Below are 20,205 nucleotides of genomic sequence, written 5' to 3' on the forward strand. Positions count from 1 at the left end.
CGGGAGGCCCAGACTCCCTTGAGCACACCCCCTTCTTAGAGGGATGCACCACCCTGCCATATGAGTCTTCTTCCATGCATTTTGCTGCTTTATTCCTAATATTTTTTGTGTGCCCATTGAAAATATATGGTGGGCTTTTGTTAATGTATGCACCTATATGATCATAGTATTAAACAATCTAGACTTTTTTTCTTATTTTCAATCCAGATAGTAAGCATAGATCCACTTTATTTTAATCTCAATACCCACAATACATATGGGTCAGAGTTGAGACACTCATATATTCTGTTGCTTTACCTGTACCATAATGAACTGCCTTACATAGGGATTTGTCAGCTCATCATGAATGTTTCTTTAGAACAAACCCTAAAGGGAAGATCTGGGTCATAACATCTGAGGGTTTTTAGTTTAGTATATGTGACCCAAATGATTTATATTCTTGTAAGTGTCTAAAAGCATTCATTTTCTTGTGCCTCGGCCTCTGTACTATGTTTTCCAGCTATACAGTTTTTGTCTATTTTGTGAGTTAATCCATTCTCATGATTCTGAGAATATACTTTTTTGATTTCTAGTTATTTGGATATGTTTTTCTTTATGTTTTACATAACAACTTTTGTATTTCCTCTTCAGCTCTTATTTTTTCTTTATTTGGTTTTTATTTTATTTATAGATTATTTTTGTTCTTTATAGTCAAGGTATTGGACATCAAAAATCTGTGTTAGGGACATGACTCAGTAATTAAGCACCTGTCACATAAGTGAAAGGCCCTGAGTTGAGGTGTCCTGAAGCAGACACAGTGTTGTGCATCTGACAAGATAGGAGGCAGGGGCAGGAGAATCCCTGGAGCTGATGGGCCAGCTATCCTGCTGATCTCAGCAATGAACAAGACACCCTGTCTCAGACATACTGAGCACGCACACACAAACCCTCCAAAACAAAACAAGATCTATTTACCAGTGGAAAATTGTAAACATTTGTATAGATTTTCCCCCTTGTAGGTGTTGTTTAGGGAGAGGGTATTTCTCTTTCTAGATTATATACAGTGCATGTCCGTCTGTAGGTAATATGCACATGGATGCAGTTGTCCACAGAGGTCAAGGGTGTTGTGAGCCACCCTTGGATGCTGAGAACTAAACTCTTGTACTGCAAGAGTAGCACACATTCTTAACTGTTGAGCCGTATCTCTAGCCCTCTCTTTTATTTTTAGCTTTTTAAACAAGGGATGTTTATGTAACTCAAGCTGAACCTACAGTCTTCCCACCTTGGCATTCTGCTTGTGAACGTGTAAGGAACCTGTAGGCTCCTGCCCCATTCCTTTGCTATTTAGGTTTTACTCTAACTGAAATGATCTTCTTTGAATTGCTAAGTGGAGATGGTTAACTGTTCCCATCCTGTTTACTAAAATATTCTTACTTTTCAACTAATTTAAAGCCCTACTTTTTGTCTATTCTATATAGAATTTCTGTATACTTGTGTCTGTATTCATCTATTTGTCCTTTGCCCTCTCATGGATATGCCCTTACTATGTACAAATATGTTCAATTTAATTTGTTGCCTCTTCAGAAACCTTCCTATTGAGCAGTTCTACTATCTGACACAGAACAAGAAGAGTGATGTCTATGGAAACGATTCTTTGTAAGTCCTGGGCAGGGGCTGTTTTATGTATTTTAAGTAAAAAAGAATTATGTGAGAAATTTAGAAGCGTTTTCAGAGGGAAAAAAAATCCTTTCTGACATACTAAAGATCACCAGCACCAGAAATCAGCACTTAACAGATGGAAACAAGCAAACCAGACAGATTATGTGTGGTCTTTAAAGAAGCCTGTGAAAACTAAGGACTGCTGGACTGGAGAATGGGGCAGGTCACCATGGACCACACATCTGCCTTCTCCTCCTCAGTCTAGTAAGGGTCTGTTAGATGTTTTTAAAAGGTCACTGAAAATGACAAGGGTCCTCAAAAAAATTGGAATATTATGCAGAGAGGGGTGATGATAAGTACCTACTCTTGATAAAATCGCTCTCTCTTTATGGATAAGGGTGTATTTGTTAACTCATCTTCCTGTAAGGTAATGTCTTCTATCATATTAAATTGTTTTAAAATGGTTTCTTATGTATACTGAAAAATCAGGCCTTTCTTTTTGAATAAAAATAACATGACCTTTCAGAACCTAGCTCCGTGTACAATGGACATACAGCAAATTACAGAAACACTGCAGTAACACAGAACCCTTAGTTACAAGAAGCGAATTCAATATAGAACTGAGCCACAAGAGGGAGCCAAAATTTGTGTTTGCCCAACTCAAACATGGCAAAATTAATGGATTGATGTCAAGAAAATAGTGTCTCTGAACATCTGGTAATTTTATTTGTATCTTTTTAAATTTTTAATTAAAAATATTTTGTCTATTTTTTAATTTTGAATCAAGCCTGTTTTAGTCATGAAGTATAGCAAATGTTGTCACATGAGACATTTTGGATGCCAACTTACGTTTTATTCATATGAAGTAGCTAGTCCAGCAACACTAAATCCTTTGGAGTCACATCTTCGTCACTTTCTGCACCCCCATATTTCTGCCTCAGCGACATATCTTGGAGATAGGCCCACAGAATCCAAATAAAGGTTTTTAAAAAGTTATGGTTCATGTGAATTGTGTATTTATAAAACACTACAGAATAATGCAGTTATATAGCTTGCTGCTTTCTTATGAACATATACAGCATGGAAGATATCAAAAACACTCAGCAGTATGTCTGAATTTCTGACTTACTTTATTATGAAATGATAACATTCTGATTATTTTCCACACCTGAAGTCTTTGAGTCTTATGAGCGTAGGCTGAAATAATTGCTGATGTCAAATGTCAGTGGCTAACTATCCCTCTGCAGGGAGCTTGTTTCCAGGACTGTGGTATTACCTCTTGGCCTATGCTTCAGAGTAGTTAGTAAGTACACCACATCAGAGTGAACTGGTTCAGAAAATCCACGCCTCTGGCAAGTTGGCCGGTTTTGTTCTCTACCGTCTGAAGATTGCACAATATTTCCTGTCATGAGATATCAGCAGCTGTGGGCAAAGGGACAAAGCACACCCAGTATTTATATACTCCCCAGCCAGGCCACACAGGTCGCTTTAGGACACGTAATTGCATCACATGGGATGTCAGGCTCTCAGGACTCTCTGGCCACTGCCTGATTATGACAGCGGAGGTAAGAACAGAAACCTCAGCCCCCGAACCTTCTCTGCAAATAAAAAATGCAAAAGGTTTGGTGACTAGGACTAAGTTAGAATCAATTTTAAAGATCGATCAATAAACAACTTGGATATGAAAATACTATGTCTGTGTCTTACCATTGTGCAAGGCAATAAAAATTTGCCTACATGTCAATGTGGACTAAAGACAGGATATATCTTACTATTCTTTTTTTTAATTTTTTTCTTTTTAAATTTTTATTTATTTATTATGTATACAGTGGTCTGCCTGCATGTGTCCTTGCAGACAGAAGTTGGCACCAGATCTTATTATCGGTGGTTGTGAGCCACCATATGGTTGCTGGGAATTGAACTCAGGACCTCTAGAAGAGCAGTCAATGCTCTTAACCACTGAGCCATCTCTCCAGCCCCCATATCTTACTATTCTTAAGTTTCTAATAGGAATCCAAGCCTTTAAAAGCGCCAACTTAAATTAGGACTTTTGTCCTGCTTTTATTCTAGGTTACCCAAACCACCTAATTCAACAGTAGGGTAAGTATATACTTTATATTTTCCTCCCCATTATAATAAAAGATGATGGCATTGCTTATGACTTAGGTGTGTATGAGCACAGAAAGCTCCACACACATAACTGCTGGAGGACAGTCTGGTACAGTCCATGGCACTGATATTTCTATTTCACTTATATTCAGTCAGTCCTCTTAAATGCAATTTTAGTACAGCAGAGTTTTAGGATTATAGACATTTAGAATTTAAAACAGAGATTTCTTCATATACCCCTACTCTTCCTCCTGTGAGCCTCTTACATTCAAGCAGCGTGCTTTTCATAGCAAAAGAACCAAGAACAATGTGCCGTAACAAGTCCACACTTCGGAACTGATCAGTTTTGCATGCTGTCCTTTTTCTGTTCCAGGATTGCACCTAGAAACAATATTGCATTTAGTGACATGTTTCTTCAGGTGTCTCTCAGCTGGGACAGCACCTTAGACTGCACTTGTTTTGATATTCTTAACAGTTCTAAAGGTTATAGAATGTTTGTAGAATGGCCGCAAATGGAATTTGACTGTGGTTTTTTTTTTTTTTTGGTTGTTTTGTTTTGTTTTGTTAATGGTAAGGCTGGAGTGGTGTGTGTTGGGAAGCAGGCCACACAGATAAAGTCCTGTTTATACACTATCCTGCTCCACTAGAGGAAGACCACTCGATTCTTGCTGATGTGATCTCCACCACTGGACTCGGGAATGTTTACAGCTTCCCCACTGCGGTTACTCTTTTTGTCCTTCCTTCCACATTGTGCTTTTAAGAAGAAAGTTGAGATCTGCAGAAGATGTCTGGAATTCTGCACTACCTTTTAAGAAAAAAGCACCTTCTCAAATTAATTTAGGGCTGGGATGGAGTTCATATGGTAGAGCACTTGCCTAGTGTGCTCCAAGGCCCGGGTTTCATTCCCAGCACATGCCTATAAGCCCAGAGCTCCGAAGGCAGAGACAGGAGGATCTTGAGTTTAAGGTCATCCTCCGCTACAGAATGAGTTTGAGGCCAGGCTGGGCTATGTTAGTCTCTGTATGAAATTTGGTGGGTTTTTTTCTTCTTTTGGTATTCTGCATGGGATTTTTACGTACTCTTTTGAATGATGGTTTTGGTGGTTTTTCTTTAATCACTTATTTCACCCTTGTGGATGTTTGTTTTGGTTTAGGAACTCATGAAGTAATCCAGGGTCACTTACTTTGGTGTCTTGAATTGCCATAAGCCACTCTTTGAATCTCTCCTGCACTCTTTAACATTCCCACACTGTGGGGCTGTGGAGAGGGTTGTTTCTGTTCTTTTCTCTTATTTTAACCTTTATTAGTCACTTACTTTCTGGCACTATAAGATATTTCTGAGTCATCTTATTTATTTCCTGTTTGCTCAAAGAATCAGCCAAAACCTCAAGAAACATGAGTTCTTTTTACTAGGAACTGGCATAAAAACCAGATCTGAGCAGTAGGTACTCTTGGGCCACCCATGTTCTCTCACACCAGCTGAGAACATTAAGCTAACATTTTAGAATTGTGTTTCAGTTAAAGCAAAGAGCTACTCAAAGAGCTCTCAGAATCCGAGTTAAGGTTGGGGGTGGGTATTAAAAAAACCTGTGAAGAATTCCTGTTTGGGGTTCATATCTTGTGTTCATCTTTCTTGAGTGTGAGCTTCTACGTGGCAGGCGAGGAGTAGAGTATTGTGGTATGGAGGGTCCGCTCCCTCTAGGAGCTGTGAGGGAGTCTGCTCTCAGCCCGGGTCTGCTGACACTCTGTGTAGCACACAGCTCTGTCCTCGCAGTTCTGTCCTCACGTGGCGTTCTCAGTGTCAGCCTCCCTGTGTACAAGTTTAACTCTCTTTTAAGCACACAGCCTTCAAATTAGGGGCCCGCCCCACATTAGTATGACCCCTCTGTCTAATTACATGTACAACGATCCTATTTCCAAATTAGTTTACAATAGAAGGCCTTTGGGGTTAGGATTTCAACCCACAGATTTTGAGAGGAAACACAATTCAGCCTCTAACACCAGTCTTGTTTTCTTGATTTCTAATTGTAAATACCATTCTGTACTTTGTGGCTCTCACACAGCTTCTACACTCTCCCTTAGTCTGGGCCAGTTCTCCAGCAACAGTAAAATTAGATCCCTCTGCCTTCTTAACCTTTTCCTTCAGTGTGTGTGTGTGTGTGCTGACTGCTCAAAGAACAAATGGCCTGGGTTGAAAGTTCAGTCCAAGGTGTTGCATTGCATTACTGGAATAGATGCTCAAAATGATTCCATAAAATCAAATATTTGGATCTTTTTAAAACATGATGTGGAAGTTAAAAGCACAAAAAATTCTTCCTATACTTCCTCCAAACTGTAAAATTAATACATTCTCTGCTTTAATATTAGTCATTTAGGAAAACTACTCACTAATAATTAATTAGGTATGATTATTTTTTAAATTAGTTTTGATTTATCTAGCAAAATTAAGAAGATTCATTGTTTATGGTAAATTCTACAGAATGCTAGCTGTGTAAGTATAGGAATGGTCTGGGCCATCTCCACAGTGGACAGAACAGTATCTGCCACAGCAAAGGACCCCAGTAAATATTTGATGGGTTTTTATTTACTTCTTTCTCTTTTCTTATTTACTCAATAAATCTTAGAGAAATCTGCTCACCATATCCAATTGAACATCCCTACCATACACACACAAGCCGCGGCGCCATGTTTCCGACCTTCACCTCACCTAAGGACCTCTACACTGGCATTAAAGCCTGCACGCAGCAGCCTTTCCCTCCTACAGTGCCAACCAAGGCCTATGACACAACCGTTTTGAAGACAAGAGGTAAGACGTGAAACTGTATGACTTCTTATCATTAGCAAGAACTCGGTAGTACAATCAAAGAAGGCAAGGAGAGCAGAGGGTCTAGTAACCTCACCCCACTGTTCGGAAAGATGCCCCAGCAGTCAGCCGAGAGCTCACTGTACACCGGTTAAATCAGACTGCAGGCACTTGTGGCTGCACTGCAAGCACAGCCTCTGTGGTAGAAACAGAATATCTCTTCCTGGTCTCATTTCTTACTCACCCATAGGTCTGGGTTGCTCTGATCTCTTCAGAATAACTACTCTTGCTTCGATTTTCAGGTAACCCTTACAGATACGAACTGCTTGATTTCCCCATGGATTCAAAGAAAAAAGCACTGACTTGGCCAGGTCAGGGTGTATATTATGATGTAAGTATCCTTCAGAATTAATACCTTTTAACTTAATACACTTATAAAATATACAAGATGGGGCTGGGGAGATGGCTCAGTGGGTAAAGGATTTGCTATCCAAGCATGAGAACCTGAGTTCAGATCACCAGTGCCTACACAAAAGCTGGAATGCAAGGCGACGCTGGCCAGCCAGCCTTGCTGAATCAGTGATATTTAAACTTAGTGAGACCCTGTCATATGATTCTCACATGGATAATGATAGAGGAAGCCACCCAGTATTAATCTGGCCTCCACAGGGATGCACGCATGCGCTCCTTCACATATACATGCCAGTCAACACACACGTACATATACACTGCATATGTCAAACACACACAAGTGTCTTTGTCTTTTTTTTTTTTTTTTTGGTTTTTTTCAAGACAGGGTTTCTCTGAGATAGCTTGGAGACTATCCTGGAACTTGCTCTTACAGACCAGGCTGGCTTCAAACTCACAGAAATCCAACTGTCTCTGCCTCCCGAGTTCGTGAGCTATTTTATTCCAGTCATTATTAATACATTTGTATCAAAGTCTAAAAGAAAGCATGATATGTTAAATTGCTGCGCACAAACCACTTCAAGATACACTATTTAACTCTTTTTTTCTTTTTGGAGACAGGGTTTCTCTGTGTACAGCCCTGTCTGTCCTGGAACTAGCTCTGTAGACCAGGCTGGCCCCAAACTCACAGAGATCCACCAGACTCTGCCTTTCGAGTGCTGGGATTAAAAGCATTCACCACTATATCATTTAATTCTTAAAGTACTTTTCTGAGATTACTACCACCAAGCCCATTTCACAGAAGGGGACACTGAGACTCAAGTTTATGACTATGTAATGGTTAGAGTCCAGGTTTGTGAGGCTTGTCTCCACTTTCACCTCTGTACCAGAGCTCCACATAGATAAGAGAGAAATTATCAGTCATGAGAGAACATATCTAGACATTTGAAAATAATAATAGCTACCATGTATTGATGGAGTGGTTTCTAAAAGGCAGTGTGAAGTCCTTCCAGATAGTAGCTCCTTGAACCCAAGAATTTGTGAGTTAGGTAAGTAATTAATAATGGAAGATTGGAAACATCTGAGTTTTACCTGGAAAATCGTTGTGGCAGGCCACATGTGGTCAAAATAGTCACACTGTCTATTTTATTGAAACAACTGTCAACAAAGTAAACAATTCCTATTGCGTAGTTTTTGTTTTGTTTTGTTTTTCAAAACAGGGTTTCTCAGTAGCTTTTGAGCCTGTCCTGGAACGAGCTCTTGTAGACCAGGCTGGCCTTGAACTCACCTGCCTCTGCCTCTGCTGGAATTAAAGGCGTGTGCCACCACCACCTGGCCCTGTTGTATTTTAAAGTATGTCTAAAAGAACCCTTTACACAACCATTTTAACTGGATCTCTGACTTTTTTCTATCTTTTAAAATTATTTACTTAAAAAATAAACTAATATATTTAAAAATTTTGCAAGTAAATAAAAATATTAAGGGTCTCTGATTCAGGTAATATCTATTACCTAAGTAACAGAAATATGAGAAGTTATTCTTGCAACTGCCCCATTATTTCATGCTTTCATAGTCCAAGTCTCTACCATGTCCTTCCTTCCTTTCACTCCTCTGTAGGTTCCTCTTTGCCCAAGTGGCAATAAAGCCCAGCAGTGTAGTGAGTCAGGAAGGTCTTCTGGAGGCAACCTTACTTCTTCCCCGAGTAGATTCAAACCATGGAATGCCCTTTTCCAGCGGCCTTTCTTTCTTTCTTTCTTTCTTTTTTCCTTTCTTTCTTTCTTTCTTTCTTTCTTTCTAAGATTTACTTTATGTATGAGAGTGCTCTTTCTGCACGTGCCAGAGGGCGTCTGATCTCACTATAGGTGGCTGTGAACCACCATGGGAACTGAACTCAGGATCTCTGGAAAAGCAGGCTCTTTACCGCTGTGTCATCTCTCCAGCCACCGTTCCAGGTTCTTTCTGCCTGTCTAAAATTTGTTCATTTTCCAGGTCTCAGCTAACAAACATAGCTGGGATCCAAGTCAGGAGACCGCTGTTCTAGTTATTAGAACAGTCTCAGTGATACAGGAGGCATATTGTTTCTTTTTGAGCTTTGATTAATTATCTGTATGATTTCAATAAAGCTGGCCTACAAACGTGGAAAGTTTGGGGAATAATATAAAAACTGGAAATACTAGATAAGAAATTACTGTTAGTTCATGAGGAATTATTTCTTCTCTGCTAACACCTCCCGTACTCTATAGTCAATAACTTCTCACAATTGATTTTATAGCTCATCAACTAAATGACAACTTCTTTGAGAAGAGAGCATTTTGTATTTATATCTTCTATGATGTTTTTTAGGGGGATTGTTTGTTTGTTTGTAACAAAATCTCCCATAGCCCAGACTGGCATTATTCTTGGTAAGGAGCCAAGAATGACCTCAAACTCATTATCCTCCTGCCTCCCTCCCAAGTGCTAGGATTACAGGTATGTGCCACCACAGAGGTTTTATGCAGTGCTGGGGATGGAACCCATGGCACTGTTCATACTAGACAATCACACTAGCGACTGAACTACATCACACACACAGTCTTTATACGTAGATTTTCCACCGGCTTTACTCTTGTTCTTGTCTCTATATGTTTAATCTCACTTTGTGATCTGTTCTAACTAGTCTTAATTTTCAACTTTTTGGCTCATTCCTAACTTTAATCAAGTTTTGCACTGACAAAAATAAAACTGATACTGAGTTAGATGGGGGGTTACTGAAGGAGACCCCCCTGCACAGCAGGGGCTTCCTCCCAGACGCCGGATTAGGCACAAACCACACCCAAACACTGTTTTCACAGAGATCCTTTATTAAGTGGGGAAGAAAAGTTAAAGTGGCTGCTTTCTGACTCTGGCAGAAAAACAGCAGCAAATGACCTTGCAGGTGTGGTTTTTTAAAGGAGAAAAGGGGAGGGAGGTCTGTGTTGGAATGGACTAGGATGTGGTGGTAAAGGAGTTAGGGAACAGGGGACAAGGGAAAGGGGAAGGGGTACTTGTCCTGAAGGGACAAAGAGCTGTCTCTGGATAGAGGAGACAGACGTGGCACATAGGAAAATGGGAGTTTATAAAGGTAAAAGGGGGGAACCCTATGTTAGGATGAGCTGTTTAATTTTAATTGGGCATGTTAGTTAGGTGACCCAAAGGGGGTTCTGATTTCTGGACTTCAATAGCTGGACCTTGGTAGTCAGCTTCAGGAGGAGAGAGTGGCCAAATAAGGGAATAGATCTTAATGGCTAGCTTTAAGAATGTAATCTATCAGTTTTTTAGCAAGGCACAGGAAACAGACAGAAGGGCACAGCCTGCTAGAGCTGTGCTTGCCACACTCAAGCTGGCCAGAGTCCCTTTAGGTACACACAGGCCCATTTTATTTTACTTTTGGTTTTATGTTTATGAGTGTTTACTTGCATACATGTGTGCCATGTACATGTCTGATGCCTAAGGAGGTCAGAAAAGTGCATTGTATACCCTGGAACTGGAGGACAGATGGCTGTGAGCCGCTATTGGTCCTCTGCAAGAGCGGCCTGTGATTTTAACCTCTGAGCCACCTCGGCAGTCCTTGTGTTTTGCCTTTTGTGAACTCAGGGTAATTCCCTGAACCAATCCTCTCTCATTTCCCTTCTCTCACCTCCTGTTTAGGAAAGATCAAAGGAATCATTTTTCTCCCCAGCATTTTGTTTGTAGTAACAAAGTTTATACAGTACGAGCCCCTTCCTATCACTAGAGCAGTGGCTCTTGCCCTCTGCTGCACATCTGAAACACTTAGTCATTCTCGGAGTTGAAGCAGGAAGGCCGTTCAAAAACTCAAATTGTAGAATAATAATTGTCTTTCTCTCCACCACATGCATGGAAATGATGATGTTAATCAGATAAGCCTTTTCTACCATGTTACCTACCACAAGGAGGAAACTCCAGAAACTGTATTTGGCATTTCCTATGTAAACCATCAAGAAAGTGTGATTAACATTGGTAACCATCTAAAGCAGCCAGATTCTGGCTCTAAAACCTACCCAGCTCTATGACCCGGGTAACGGGCACATTTAGTTCTTCAGTGTCTCAGTGTCCTAATAAATGAAGACAGAACAATGATAAAATGTACTTGAAAGGTCTGTCCCAAGAAGGAGATGCAAATGAAAGCCCCCAGCACTGTATCAGTGCATAGTGAGATCCTAATCAATGTAGCTGTAGCTACTTTGGGCAATATTCCCGAGACTGTATGCTTTGCTAACCTGGAAACATTTTTTAAATGGTGACATTGGAAAGAAGGCTTACTCTTGTAAATGATCAAGGACTTAACTTTTTAATGTTTAAATTACTATAGTGTGTGTGTGTGTGCGCACACGTGCATGCGGGTGTGTTGGGTATACATGCATGTGGAGGTCAGAGAACAACTTCTAGGTGTCAGTTCTCTCCTTCTTCTAGAGATTCGGAGATGAAACTCAGGTTGTTAGGCGTCTTGGCAAGCACTGTTGCCCACTGAGCCATCTCAATGGCCCCTAGGACTCAGTTTTTAACAGAATAGTTTGAATGTCATCTTGTCCTCGTTCTCCCTGATACACACGTGAAACTTATTCTGTCAGGATCAAAGAGCTCCAGGTACCTCATTCCCACCCAGACCCCATTTGATCTGACTCCATTTTCCACCGAATCATTCCTGAGTACTTGTTGTTCAAATCAGGTTGTCTCTTGCCACTTCTCCTTTCTGAGATCTCTCTAGCTACTTCCAGCCATTACATATTCCTTTTCTTTTACAATTGGTAAACATAAGCAAGTTTTAATATTTGATTAGTCTGAGCTGTTTATATCACTATTTGCTGATATAAAATGTCTTTAGGATGAAATGCAATTTGTAATCATCTTTTGAGCAAAATGAGATATGATCCCAGAAGGAGGTTCCATACACTTCCCTAACTTTAAACTTAATTTAAACCATTTTCCAAGCCTCTCCAAGGCTATTTAACTTAATGTCCATTACAAAACATCTTTCCTTTACTCTAAGTATCTAGACAAAGCCTTGGCTTCTCTTAGAAAGAGAGCTCACTTACTTCACCATGTGAAGGAGGTGAGCCACCTGTCTTTCTCTTTCTAATTGAAGGTGCTCATCTACTCCAGCAGCCTCATTCCTGGGACAGCTGTCACTCCACTATAGACCTTGAATCTACACTCATGCTTAAAGGGCCATAAAAAAATTGGCAAGCACACAAGCAATTTAAGTAAATTTAAGCGACATTTAAATAAATGTCACTTGAACAACTGTATGCCTATGAGTATTCCTCTCCATGCTGCCTTGCACCCGCCTCCCACCTGCTTAGTCTGAGAAGTGAAACAAACTGGAGCAGCCGTCATCCTCACTGGACCAGCAATGCTCTCCCACACCCTACAAACACTCTTCCCTTCAGGCCTTTCTTCTAGTGTCCTAACTAGATGACAGAAAAATCTGTCACTTTATTTATTCCCATTTGCATCTCTTTTCATTCCATATGTAAATAATCGAGGCCCACAATCATAATTTATTAGTGTGATAGTGTAATTAAATGGAATAGGATCCAATAAAAAACTAGTGTCTGAAAATGCTAATGTCCTTCTAGAGGGTGATGTGATATCTACAATAAGCCTTTTCTTACTACCTTGCTAACCCTGAGTAAGCCCCATAATTCTACACTAAAGCACAAGCAAAGGAAAAGATTTAAAATTTCTTTTATTGTATCACCACTATATGATTTACTAATGTTTTAATGGAGACTTACAAAGTTTTGGTGCTTAGTACAGAGGCCTCAGAACTTTGCACATAATTCTATATTTAATAAGTATCAACTTAATAAGTGTTTATCAAAAATTATTGAGCTATGGTCCTGGGGAGATGGCTAAGTGGGTGAGAGACTTGCTGCACAAGCTTGAGGACCTGAGTTCATATCCCAGTGCTCACATAAAAGCCGGTGTGGAGGCCAGCCTGGTCTACAGAGTGATTTCCAGGACAGCCTGGTCTACAGAGTGAGTTCCAGGACAGCCTGGTCTACAGAGTGAGTTCCAGGACAGCCTGGTCTACAGAGTGAGTTCCAGGACAGCCTGGTCTACAGAGTTCCAGGACAGCCAGAAATGTTACACAGAGAAACCGTGTCTGGGGGGAGAGAGCCAGATGTGGTATGTGTAAGCCTGTATCTATGCTGAGAATGGGACAGAGGCAGGAAGGTTACCAAGGCTCTAGCTGCTGGCCTAGCTCCAGGCTCATGAGAGACCCATCTCAAGAGTGACAAACAGGTCACATGAGCTCTTCTGATCACACACACACACACACACACACACACAAATTACTAAGCTACATCTATTTCGTGGGCTCTGTTGAAAACATAACATCACTCTTGTAAACTGGAGTATCTTCCTAAAATGAAATGGGCCAGCAACTGGAGCCCTTCCTGCCTGTGCTTACCTTTGTCAGGTACATGTTCTACACTGGGTGTACCCTTCCCCAGTGAACACCTGTCATGACTGCCGTCAGCTCCTCTCTCACCACCCCCTCAGAACAGCATCACCTTAACAGACTATGACTCAGATGTTGCCTGGTTATTAAACCCCTGCCAAGACAACACAGATGACACTACATCTTGCATTTCCTATTTGATTTCTCGTGTCCTAGGCGGCATTTCAGCATAAAGCGCATTAGCCTTGCCTCTTAGGACAGTACCTGAATAAGGTCCATGTTTTATCAAATAAGCTAGCTCTGCAAATGATGGAAAAGATAAGGAAACGCAGAAGGCTTTGTTTCCCAGCAGCTGCAACTGCCTGCAACTCCAGTTCCGATGATCCAGCATTCCCTTCTGGCTTCTGTGGGCTCCTACACACAGGCGGTATACATAAACTCACAGAAATACACATATATTGTTTACATACACACAAATAAAATTTAATAATTATATCTAATAGATATTTTTGTTTTTCGATACAGTGTTTCTCTGTGTGGCTCTGGCTGTCCTGGAACTTGCTCTGTACACCAGGCTGGCCTTGAACTCACAGATCCACCTGCCTCTGCCTCTCCATGCTGGGATTAAAGGTGTACACCACCAACACCTCAAATAGATATTTTTTTAAAGATTTATTTATTATGTATACAGTATTCTGCCTGTTGTATGCTTGATCTCATTACAGATGGTTGTGAGGCACCATGTGGTTGCTCAGAATTGAACTCAGACCTCTGGAAGAGCAGTCAGTGCTCTTTACTGATGAGCCATCTCTCCAGCCCTCAAGCTTCTCCTTTTAAAGGAGCTTTCTTTGCCCCTGAGTAATCAAGCCGTAGGTTAATTAATGGTATATAATGGCAATTATTTAATATTTCTTGAGACCTCTTCACAAGTGCCTTTTACATGAGTCCTCCACTTACCTAAAATGAGAGTCGCTTCAACATTACAAGAATGCTAACAACATTGTCACCCCTAGGCCTAGGAACTTTTCATGACTATTCCTTTCCCTTCCTCTTGCTGTGTTCCTCCCTGTGGGGCTTGGACTTAACAGAATAATATCCATCTGCAACATATGTTCATTTCCCACCACACACCAGTCTAGGGATGCTCCTTTATACCTGTCTTAAAGGTTGATACATCCCCAGCCCGTATACAGCTCTGGGCTATAGGGTATCCCGAGAGGACTACTGGATGGAATGGGAGTGGCAGGAGGATGGGGCAAGTATAAGAGAGCACTACAGGACCTGAGGCTCTGTGCAGCATCTGGCTCTTCCTGAGCCACCATGTCTTAGTGCAAAACTTGTAACAGACTAACAAGTATGAATTTGGAACTGGTTTTCTGGGTGGTTAAAAATGCGTGTCAAAGTAAGTACTAGTTTATTGCTTTTAGTGGAACTGTTTGGACAAATGGCAGGTTTCCACCTGTACTTTAAACCCCAGACCCTGCAAACATTAAAGGCAGGCTTGGCTTGCAGGCATCAGGTGGCATAATGTTCATGATGCTCCATACTGCACACCTCCTCCCTAGCTCGGCTTCAGCATGTTTGTGTCTCCGTATCTACCCCAGTCTCGTCTCCCTTCTCCACGCCCCGCTCCTGGCCTCACTTCTCCATCAACTAGAGCCTCCAGTGAAGTAGTTTTGTCTTAACCTTTTAAAAACAGCTGTCTGTGGTCATTTGCATTTGCCCCTTCTTTCTTGTGCCAGCCAGTGTGCCCCTGGTACATGTTTACTTTGATGATCCTTCTTTCCTGCCACAGATGTGTACATCCAGGCACTGACTAAATGGTTAGAGCCACACTAAAACGCATCTAGCCACGTTTACATGCACACCTATTAGGAAACAGAAAATAAATCTTCAGTTCTATGTAAAGAATGGCCATCCTGTTGGAATTCGAGTGACTTAAGCCTTTGTCAGAAAGATGTAGCTAACATGCAGTTTCCTTTCAGGGACAGAAGACAAAGAAGCAATCACTTTTAGTCAAGTCAGCCAGCTGCACACAGAACCCTCTGTATGTCTAATAAAACTATACCAGAAGTAGAATATTCAGGGACAAACTGCAACCTACATTCTCAGAGATTTTTAGAAGAGATGTTAGCATCTCCTTGATAAAATGTGGTTATAATTACACCCACCGTGCCTGGCTTGAATATGGTAATTAATACAGAAAGTGACCTTAACTGTTTCCTGTTGGGACAGTGAACCAGCCCTTATTCAGTTAGATACAATTAATAACAGCAATCTTTATGTTCATATTCTAGTTTCCTAAATGTATTGAGAAAAACAAGCCAGTATTCTACCCCAAACCTCCTAAAACCTTTGCTCCTAACACATCTTTGAATCCATGGGATGTTGTGGACTCTGCAAAGGAAGCAAATATACAAAGAAATCTTGAGAAATCCCACTGGATCACTTCATACGGTCATGACTTTACAGGTATGAGTTCACACTAATACAAGTAATGAGAAAAGAAAAGGACACTTGGTGAATACTCTCCATCACAAGCTTCCATCTTCTGACGTTCTGTCCCGAGACTCGCTATGAAAACTAATCCAAATTAGCGGGAGAGCGCAGTTTCTCTCTTAAGTGGGTAGCAGGGAAGTCGGGCTGGTTTATATTTTATTGGCTCTAATTTATATCATAAAGATAACGAGTAGGTTTTCCTACGTAACGGGTAGTTTAATAACTATTCTTCATTTACTCTACCAAAATAATAAGACAATGTTTCTATTAAGGTCTAGGGCCCATGAGCCCCCTTGAGCTGGATGATTACCATGAAAAAGAGGTAGCAGAGCTAACTGGACAGATAGGATTTGACCCACAGCCTGTAAGTAATTGCAGTCAACTCTCAGTTATTTGGGGGAGAATATCCAGCCCTTGTCTCCTTGCTTTTCCCATGTTTTGTGTCTTGAATATTGGTGACCACCCAAACAAAATCTAATTGCTTTTGAAAGATAATTCTGAACTTATTGGAACTGACTTGGGTACCCGTTTTTGTATTAGAAAAACAAAACTTCTTCATAGTCCTATATTTTAAATATATTTTCTATCATGCTACTCTTGATAAAATAATTCACAAAAGAATTTGCCTATAATGAGTAAAGCTTAACTAGTAATTTCATGATTCCTAATAAATTTGTGTATCTTACACATTCCATTACTTTTGAGGAAATTAATAACTTCTTCATGGTAGTCATAATAATTGAGAGTTGGCTGAATTACAATCAAAAGCCAATAAATTTTTGCCTATATCAATTAGAGAATTGATTATAAAAATGTCTTGAAAGAAATTATCAAGCCCTATAATAAAATATATAATCCACTGGATCAATCATATAAAGGATATCATATTCATGTGTTGGTTTATCCTCGATAAATATAAATTTTGAAAATTTAATTTCAAAGCTATAAATTGTAGAAATATATATAAAACTATAAGCATACGAAAACAGGGATTTTTTTTTTAGATCACACTGAACACTTTAATTTTATATTAGCTTAAGCATTTGTGACGGGGATATCAAATCAAACACCTGAGCTGGGTCCTTACACTGTGCTCTATCAGCCACCACAGGTCTTTCCATTGCTTTGATTTTGCACTTGCAATAGGCACTCTCTGTTGGATTAGATATATGCTCTAACACTGAGGTGTGCTCAACTTACAGGACCAACTCCAGGAAAGCATGTTTTAGTGGTGATAAAAATCCTTGCGAAGCTTTTTTCAGAATGAAATACAAGTACTAGGCCTAGAGATGTTGTTCAGTTGGTAACGACCTGCCTTAGCATACACAAAATCCCGGTCTGATTGCTTGGCACCTCATGGTGGCCCATACCTATATTTCTTTTGCATAATCTATTCCTTTCAACCATCTACAAATATTTTTGTCATTTTTGCACATTTTAGAATGAAGTATAGACCTTAATATACTTTATCCATTAAGATTTCACATTCATACCATTTACCAGAGTTAAAATTTTTTCTGTTTTTCATTCAATGTGAAGAATATATTTACTAAAATTGTACAAATAGTAACTGTACATTTGTTAGAACAAAAGCATACAGCTTCCATTCAAGCCTCTGCCACGACACAGAGCGCATCACCATCCATGCCGTCATAGGCCACCTCTTCCCTCCTCCCCTACCCACATAGCTGCAGTTATAGTATCCTGAATATGCCTTTTATCTTTGCAGTTTCTAAGCCTGATTGAATCCATACTTTAAAAACACCTCAAGGGGCTGGAGAGATGGCTCACAGGTTAAGAGCACTGGCAGCTCTTCCCGGATTCCTGAGTTCAATTCCCAGTACCCACATGGTGGCTACAACCATCCGTAATGAGTTCTGGTGCCCTCTTCTGGCCTATAGGGGTATATGCAGGCAGGATACTGTATACACAATAAATAAATAAATCTTTAAACACAGATGGGGTAGTGGGTACAGCTCAGTGGCAAAGCATGTGATTGGCATGTTCAAGGCCCTGTGCTCAGCCCCTAAAACCAGTAAAAAGACATTGACTGAACACCTCAGACAGTGCTTCTCAGAGCGCTTAGCATGCTGCCTGCCTTAGCAGCACCTGAGGCATTGTTAAAATGCCTGTTTCTGAGTAGGGAGGATAGCTCAGAGTACACGGGTCTGTTCTCTCTTACACACCCTCCCAGAACAAGCAGATCCCAGAACCCCACTGTAGACCTTACAAGTCCTAGTCTTAGAACTAAAGCTTAGGAACTCCTTTCTGCCAGCTCTGATTCTGATTCACCCTGGGCTTAAGAACTCTTCCTTGCCTACATGGTTTAAACAACTGCACAGGATAAGCCGGGCAGTGGTGGCGCACGCCTTTAATCCCAGCACTTGCAGAGGCAGGGGGATATCTGTGAATTCAAGGCCATCCTGTCTACCTGAGCTAGTTCCAGGACAGGCTCCAAAGCTACAGAGAAACCCTGTCTCAAAAAAAAAAAAAAAAAAAAAAAAAAAAAAAAAAAAAAAACTTGCACAGGATAGTTAGTGCAGCCCTACTCTCTAAGTTTTAGTCTAGTGAGTCCTTTGTATCTCTGAAATTTTGAAAAGCCAAAAATTCCCACACAGGAAAGCTTGTCTGTAGCCAAATAAAACTTATTTTCCATTTACCAAAAGCCACTAAAAGAAGGATGTACTTCCTTGGGCCCAGAATTCAATGTATTTAAATAAATACCAAGGAATCTTAGTGTGTATGCTTCCACCACTCTACTTCCTGATCGTAAAAATGGGTAACTTGTAGCCATATTATTATAATGCTATATTTACTAATCAGTCTATTTTTTTTCTCCTCTTTATTCCACTGATATAGCAAGAAAAATTCCATCCTGCCTTAAAACCTCCCAGGCCTTTGGAAGGTCGAATTGCCCGACTTCTTCAGAACCAGCGACCTCTGGAGGCTATGGTGCAGCAAGGACCACCTTCCTGTCCAGATTGTACCCCTAGGGCTTTGTGTGCTTTTCATGCATTCATACCCAGTACTACAGAAGTGATGGCAATGAATGATAACCACCTCCCTGGAATTACTCATAAAAACAAGGATATTGAAGAGAAGATTAAAGAAGAACAAGGCTTGATGTCTACCTATACACTCCCAACTCGTTGTCCAAGAAAAGAGATGAGTAGTCTTTTTGACCTAACATCACTTCCAAAGATCACAGACACTAAAAAGACAGATGATTTGTACTGGAGACAGTTGGAAGTGAAACCCCTACCCGTATCCTACTCTAAGCCAAACCATTACATTGACTACGAACCACTTAAATCTGCTTTCCGTGATCCATATACTACTTGTCAGAACCCTGTTCGCCTCAGTACGTCTAATATTCTATATAACAAAACAGATATGGATGATTTCGCTTTTGACAACTTTATAAGTAAGCCAGAGTTTTTGGGCAAGGACATGGAAAGCAATGAAGAAACAAGACCTATTTTGGGATGGATTCCTAACGCTGGAGTACCCAACCCTCAGACCAACCTACTTGATCTTAGGAACTCATTTTCAAAGTCCATGGCACAGAAGCATTTCCATGACTCCATCCAAGAAGAACAAAAAGATCTCAGGGATAAAATAAACTGTGGGATGAGACATCAATTCTATGGCCACAATGCCCATTATTTCTATAACTGAGATATTGTCTCTTCAAGGCCAAGCCTCTTGCAAGAAAATAAAATATGTCACAGAATGCCCTGCATTTGGCTGGATTCTGTTTCTGTACTGACCCATGTTGACATTAATGAGCCTTGTGTTTTAAGAAATTAAGTTAGGATCTGGTCAGAGGGACCAAAATAATGTCCTGACTTCTCAAAACATTTAACAGTTTGTCAACAAAATATCAGAGCCAGAAAAAAATTAGTCTTTAGTCTCTCTCATCTTCAAATTATACTCTGAAGAAGTTTCCCAAAATCAGGAAAATCAATGTGTAGACAAAATGTACATCATCATTTTGCGAGAAATGAAAAGTTGAAAAAAATTCAAATATTGAAGATTTGACAGACAACTATAGAATGTATCATGCCTTAATAAAATTGATATGTCAACAATCTGTTTCTGTAAATGTTTTCACAAAATAATGGGTAAAAAATGTAAAATTCATCTCTGTGAGTTCAAGGCCAGCCTGGTCTACGCAATGAGTTGTAGGAGAGCAGGGCTATGGAGAGACCCAGGAGAGAGAAAGAGAAGAGGTTGGGATAGAATTTAAATCCTCAGTTAACTGAAGGTAGAGTGGCTTTCCAAACTATAGAACTTCAACAAAA

At 40.3% G+C, this 20,205-nt stretch overlaps 1 protein-coding gene across 4 annotated transcripts in view; it reads left to right on the plus strand.

Moving 5' to 3' along the window:
- CUNH7orf31 (chromosome unknown C7orf31 homolog) overlaps nucleotides 1-19,989 on the plus strand; it is a 32,790-nt gene extending 12,801 nt beyond the window's left edge. The window contains exons 4-10 of one of the 4 annotated variants that reach the window (XM_041640685.1): nucleotides 1,564-1,635; nucleotides 3,709-3,738; nucleotides 6,371-6,552; nucleotides 6,852-6,940; nucleotides 15,700-15,874; nucleotides 16,174-16,265; nucleotides 18,761-19,989. In XM_041640685.1, coding sequence (XP_041496619.1) covers nucleotides 1,564-1,635; nucleotides 3,709-3,738; nucleotides 6,371-6,552; nucleotides 6,852-6,940; nucleotides 15,700-15,874; nucleotides 16,174-16,265; nucleotides 18,761-19,579 — 1,459 coding nt within the window. In that variant the 3' untranslated portion in view covers nucleotides 19,580-19,989. The remainder of the gene's footprint in view (nucleotides 1-1,563; nucleotides 1,636-3,708; nucleotides 3,739-6,370; nucleotides 6,553-6,851; nucleotides 6,941-15,699; nucleotides 15,875-16,173; nucleotides 16,266-18,760) is intronic. The other 3 variants (XM_041640686.1, XM_041640687.1, XM_041640688.1) reach the window with 3 other exon arrangements.
- Nucleotides 19,990-20,205: the final 216 nt, after the last annotated feature.

The sequence above is a fragment of the Microtus oregoni genome, unplaced genomic scaffold (assembly GCF_018167655.1).
Source record: "Microtus oregoni isolate MIOR12 unplaced genomic scaffold, Mior012 000064F_ref0000363, whole genome shotgun sequence".
In the NCBI taxonomy this organism is placed as follows: Eukaryota; Metazoa; Chordata; class Mammalia; order Rodentia; family Cricetidae; genus Microtus; species Microtus oregoni.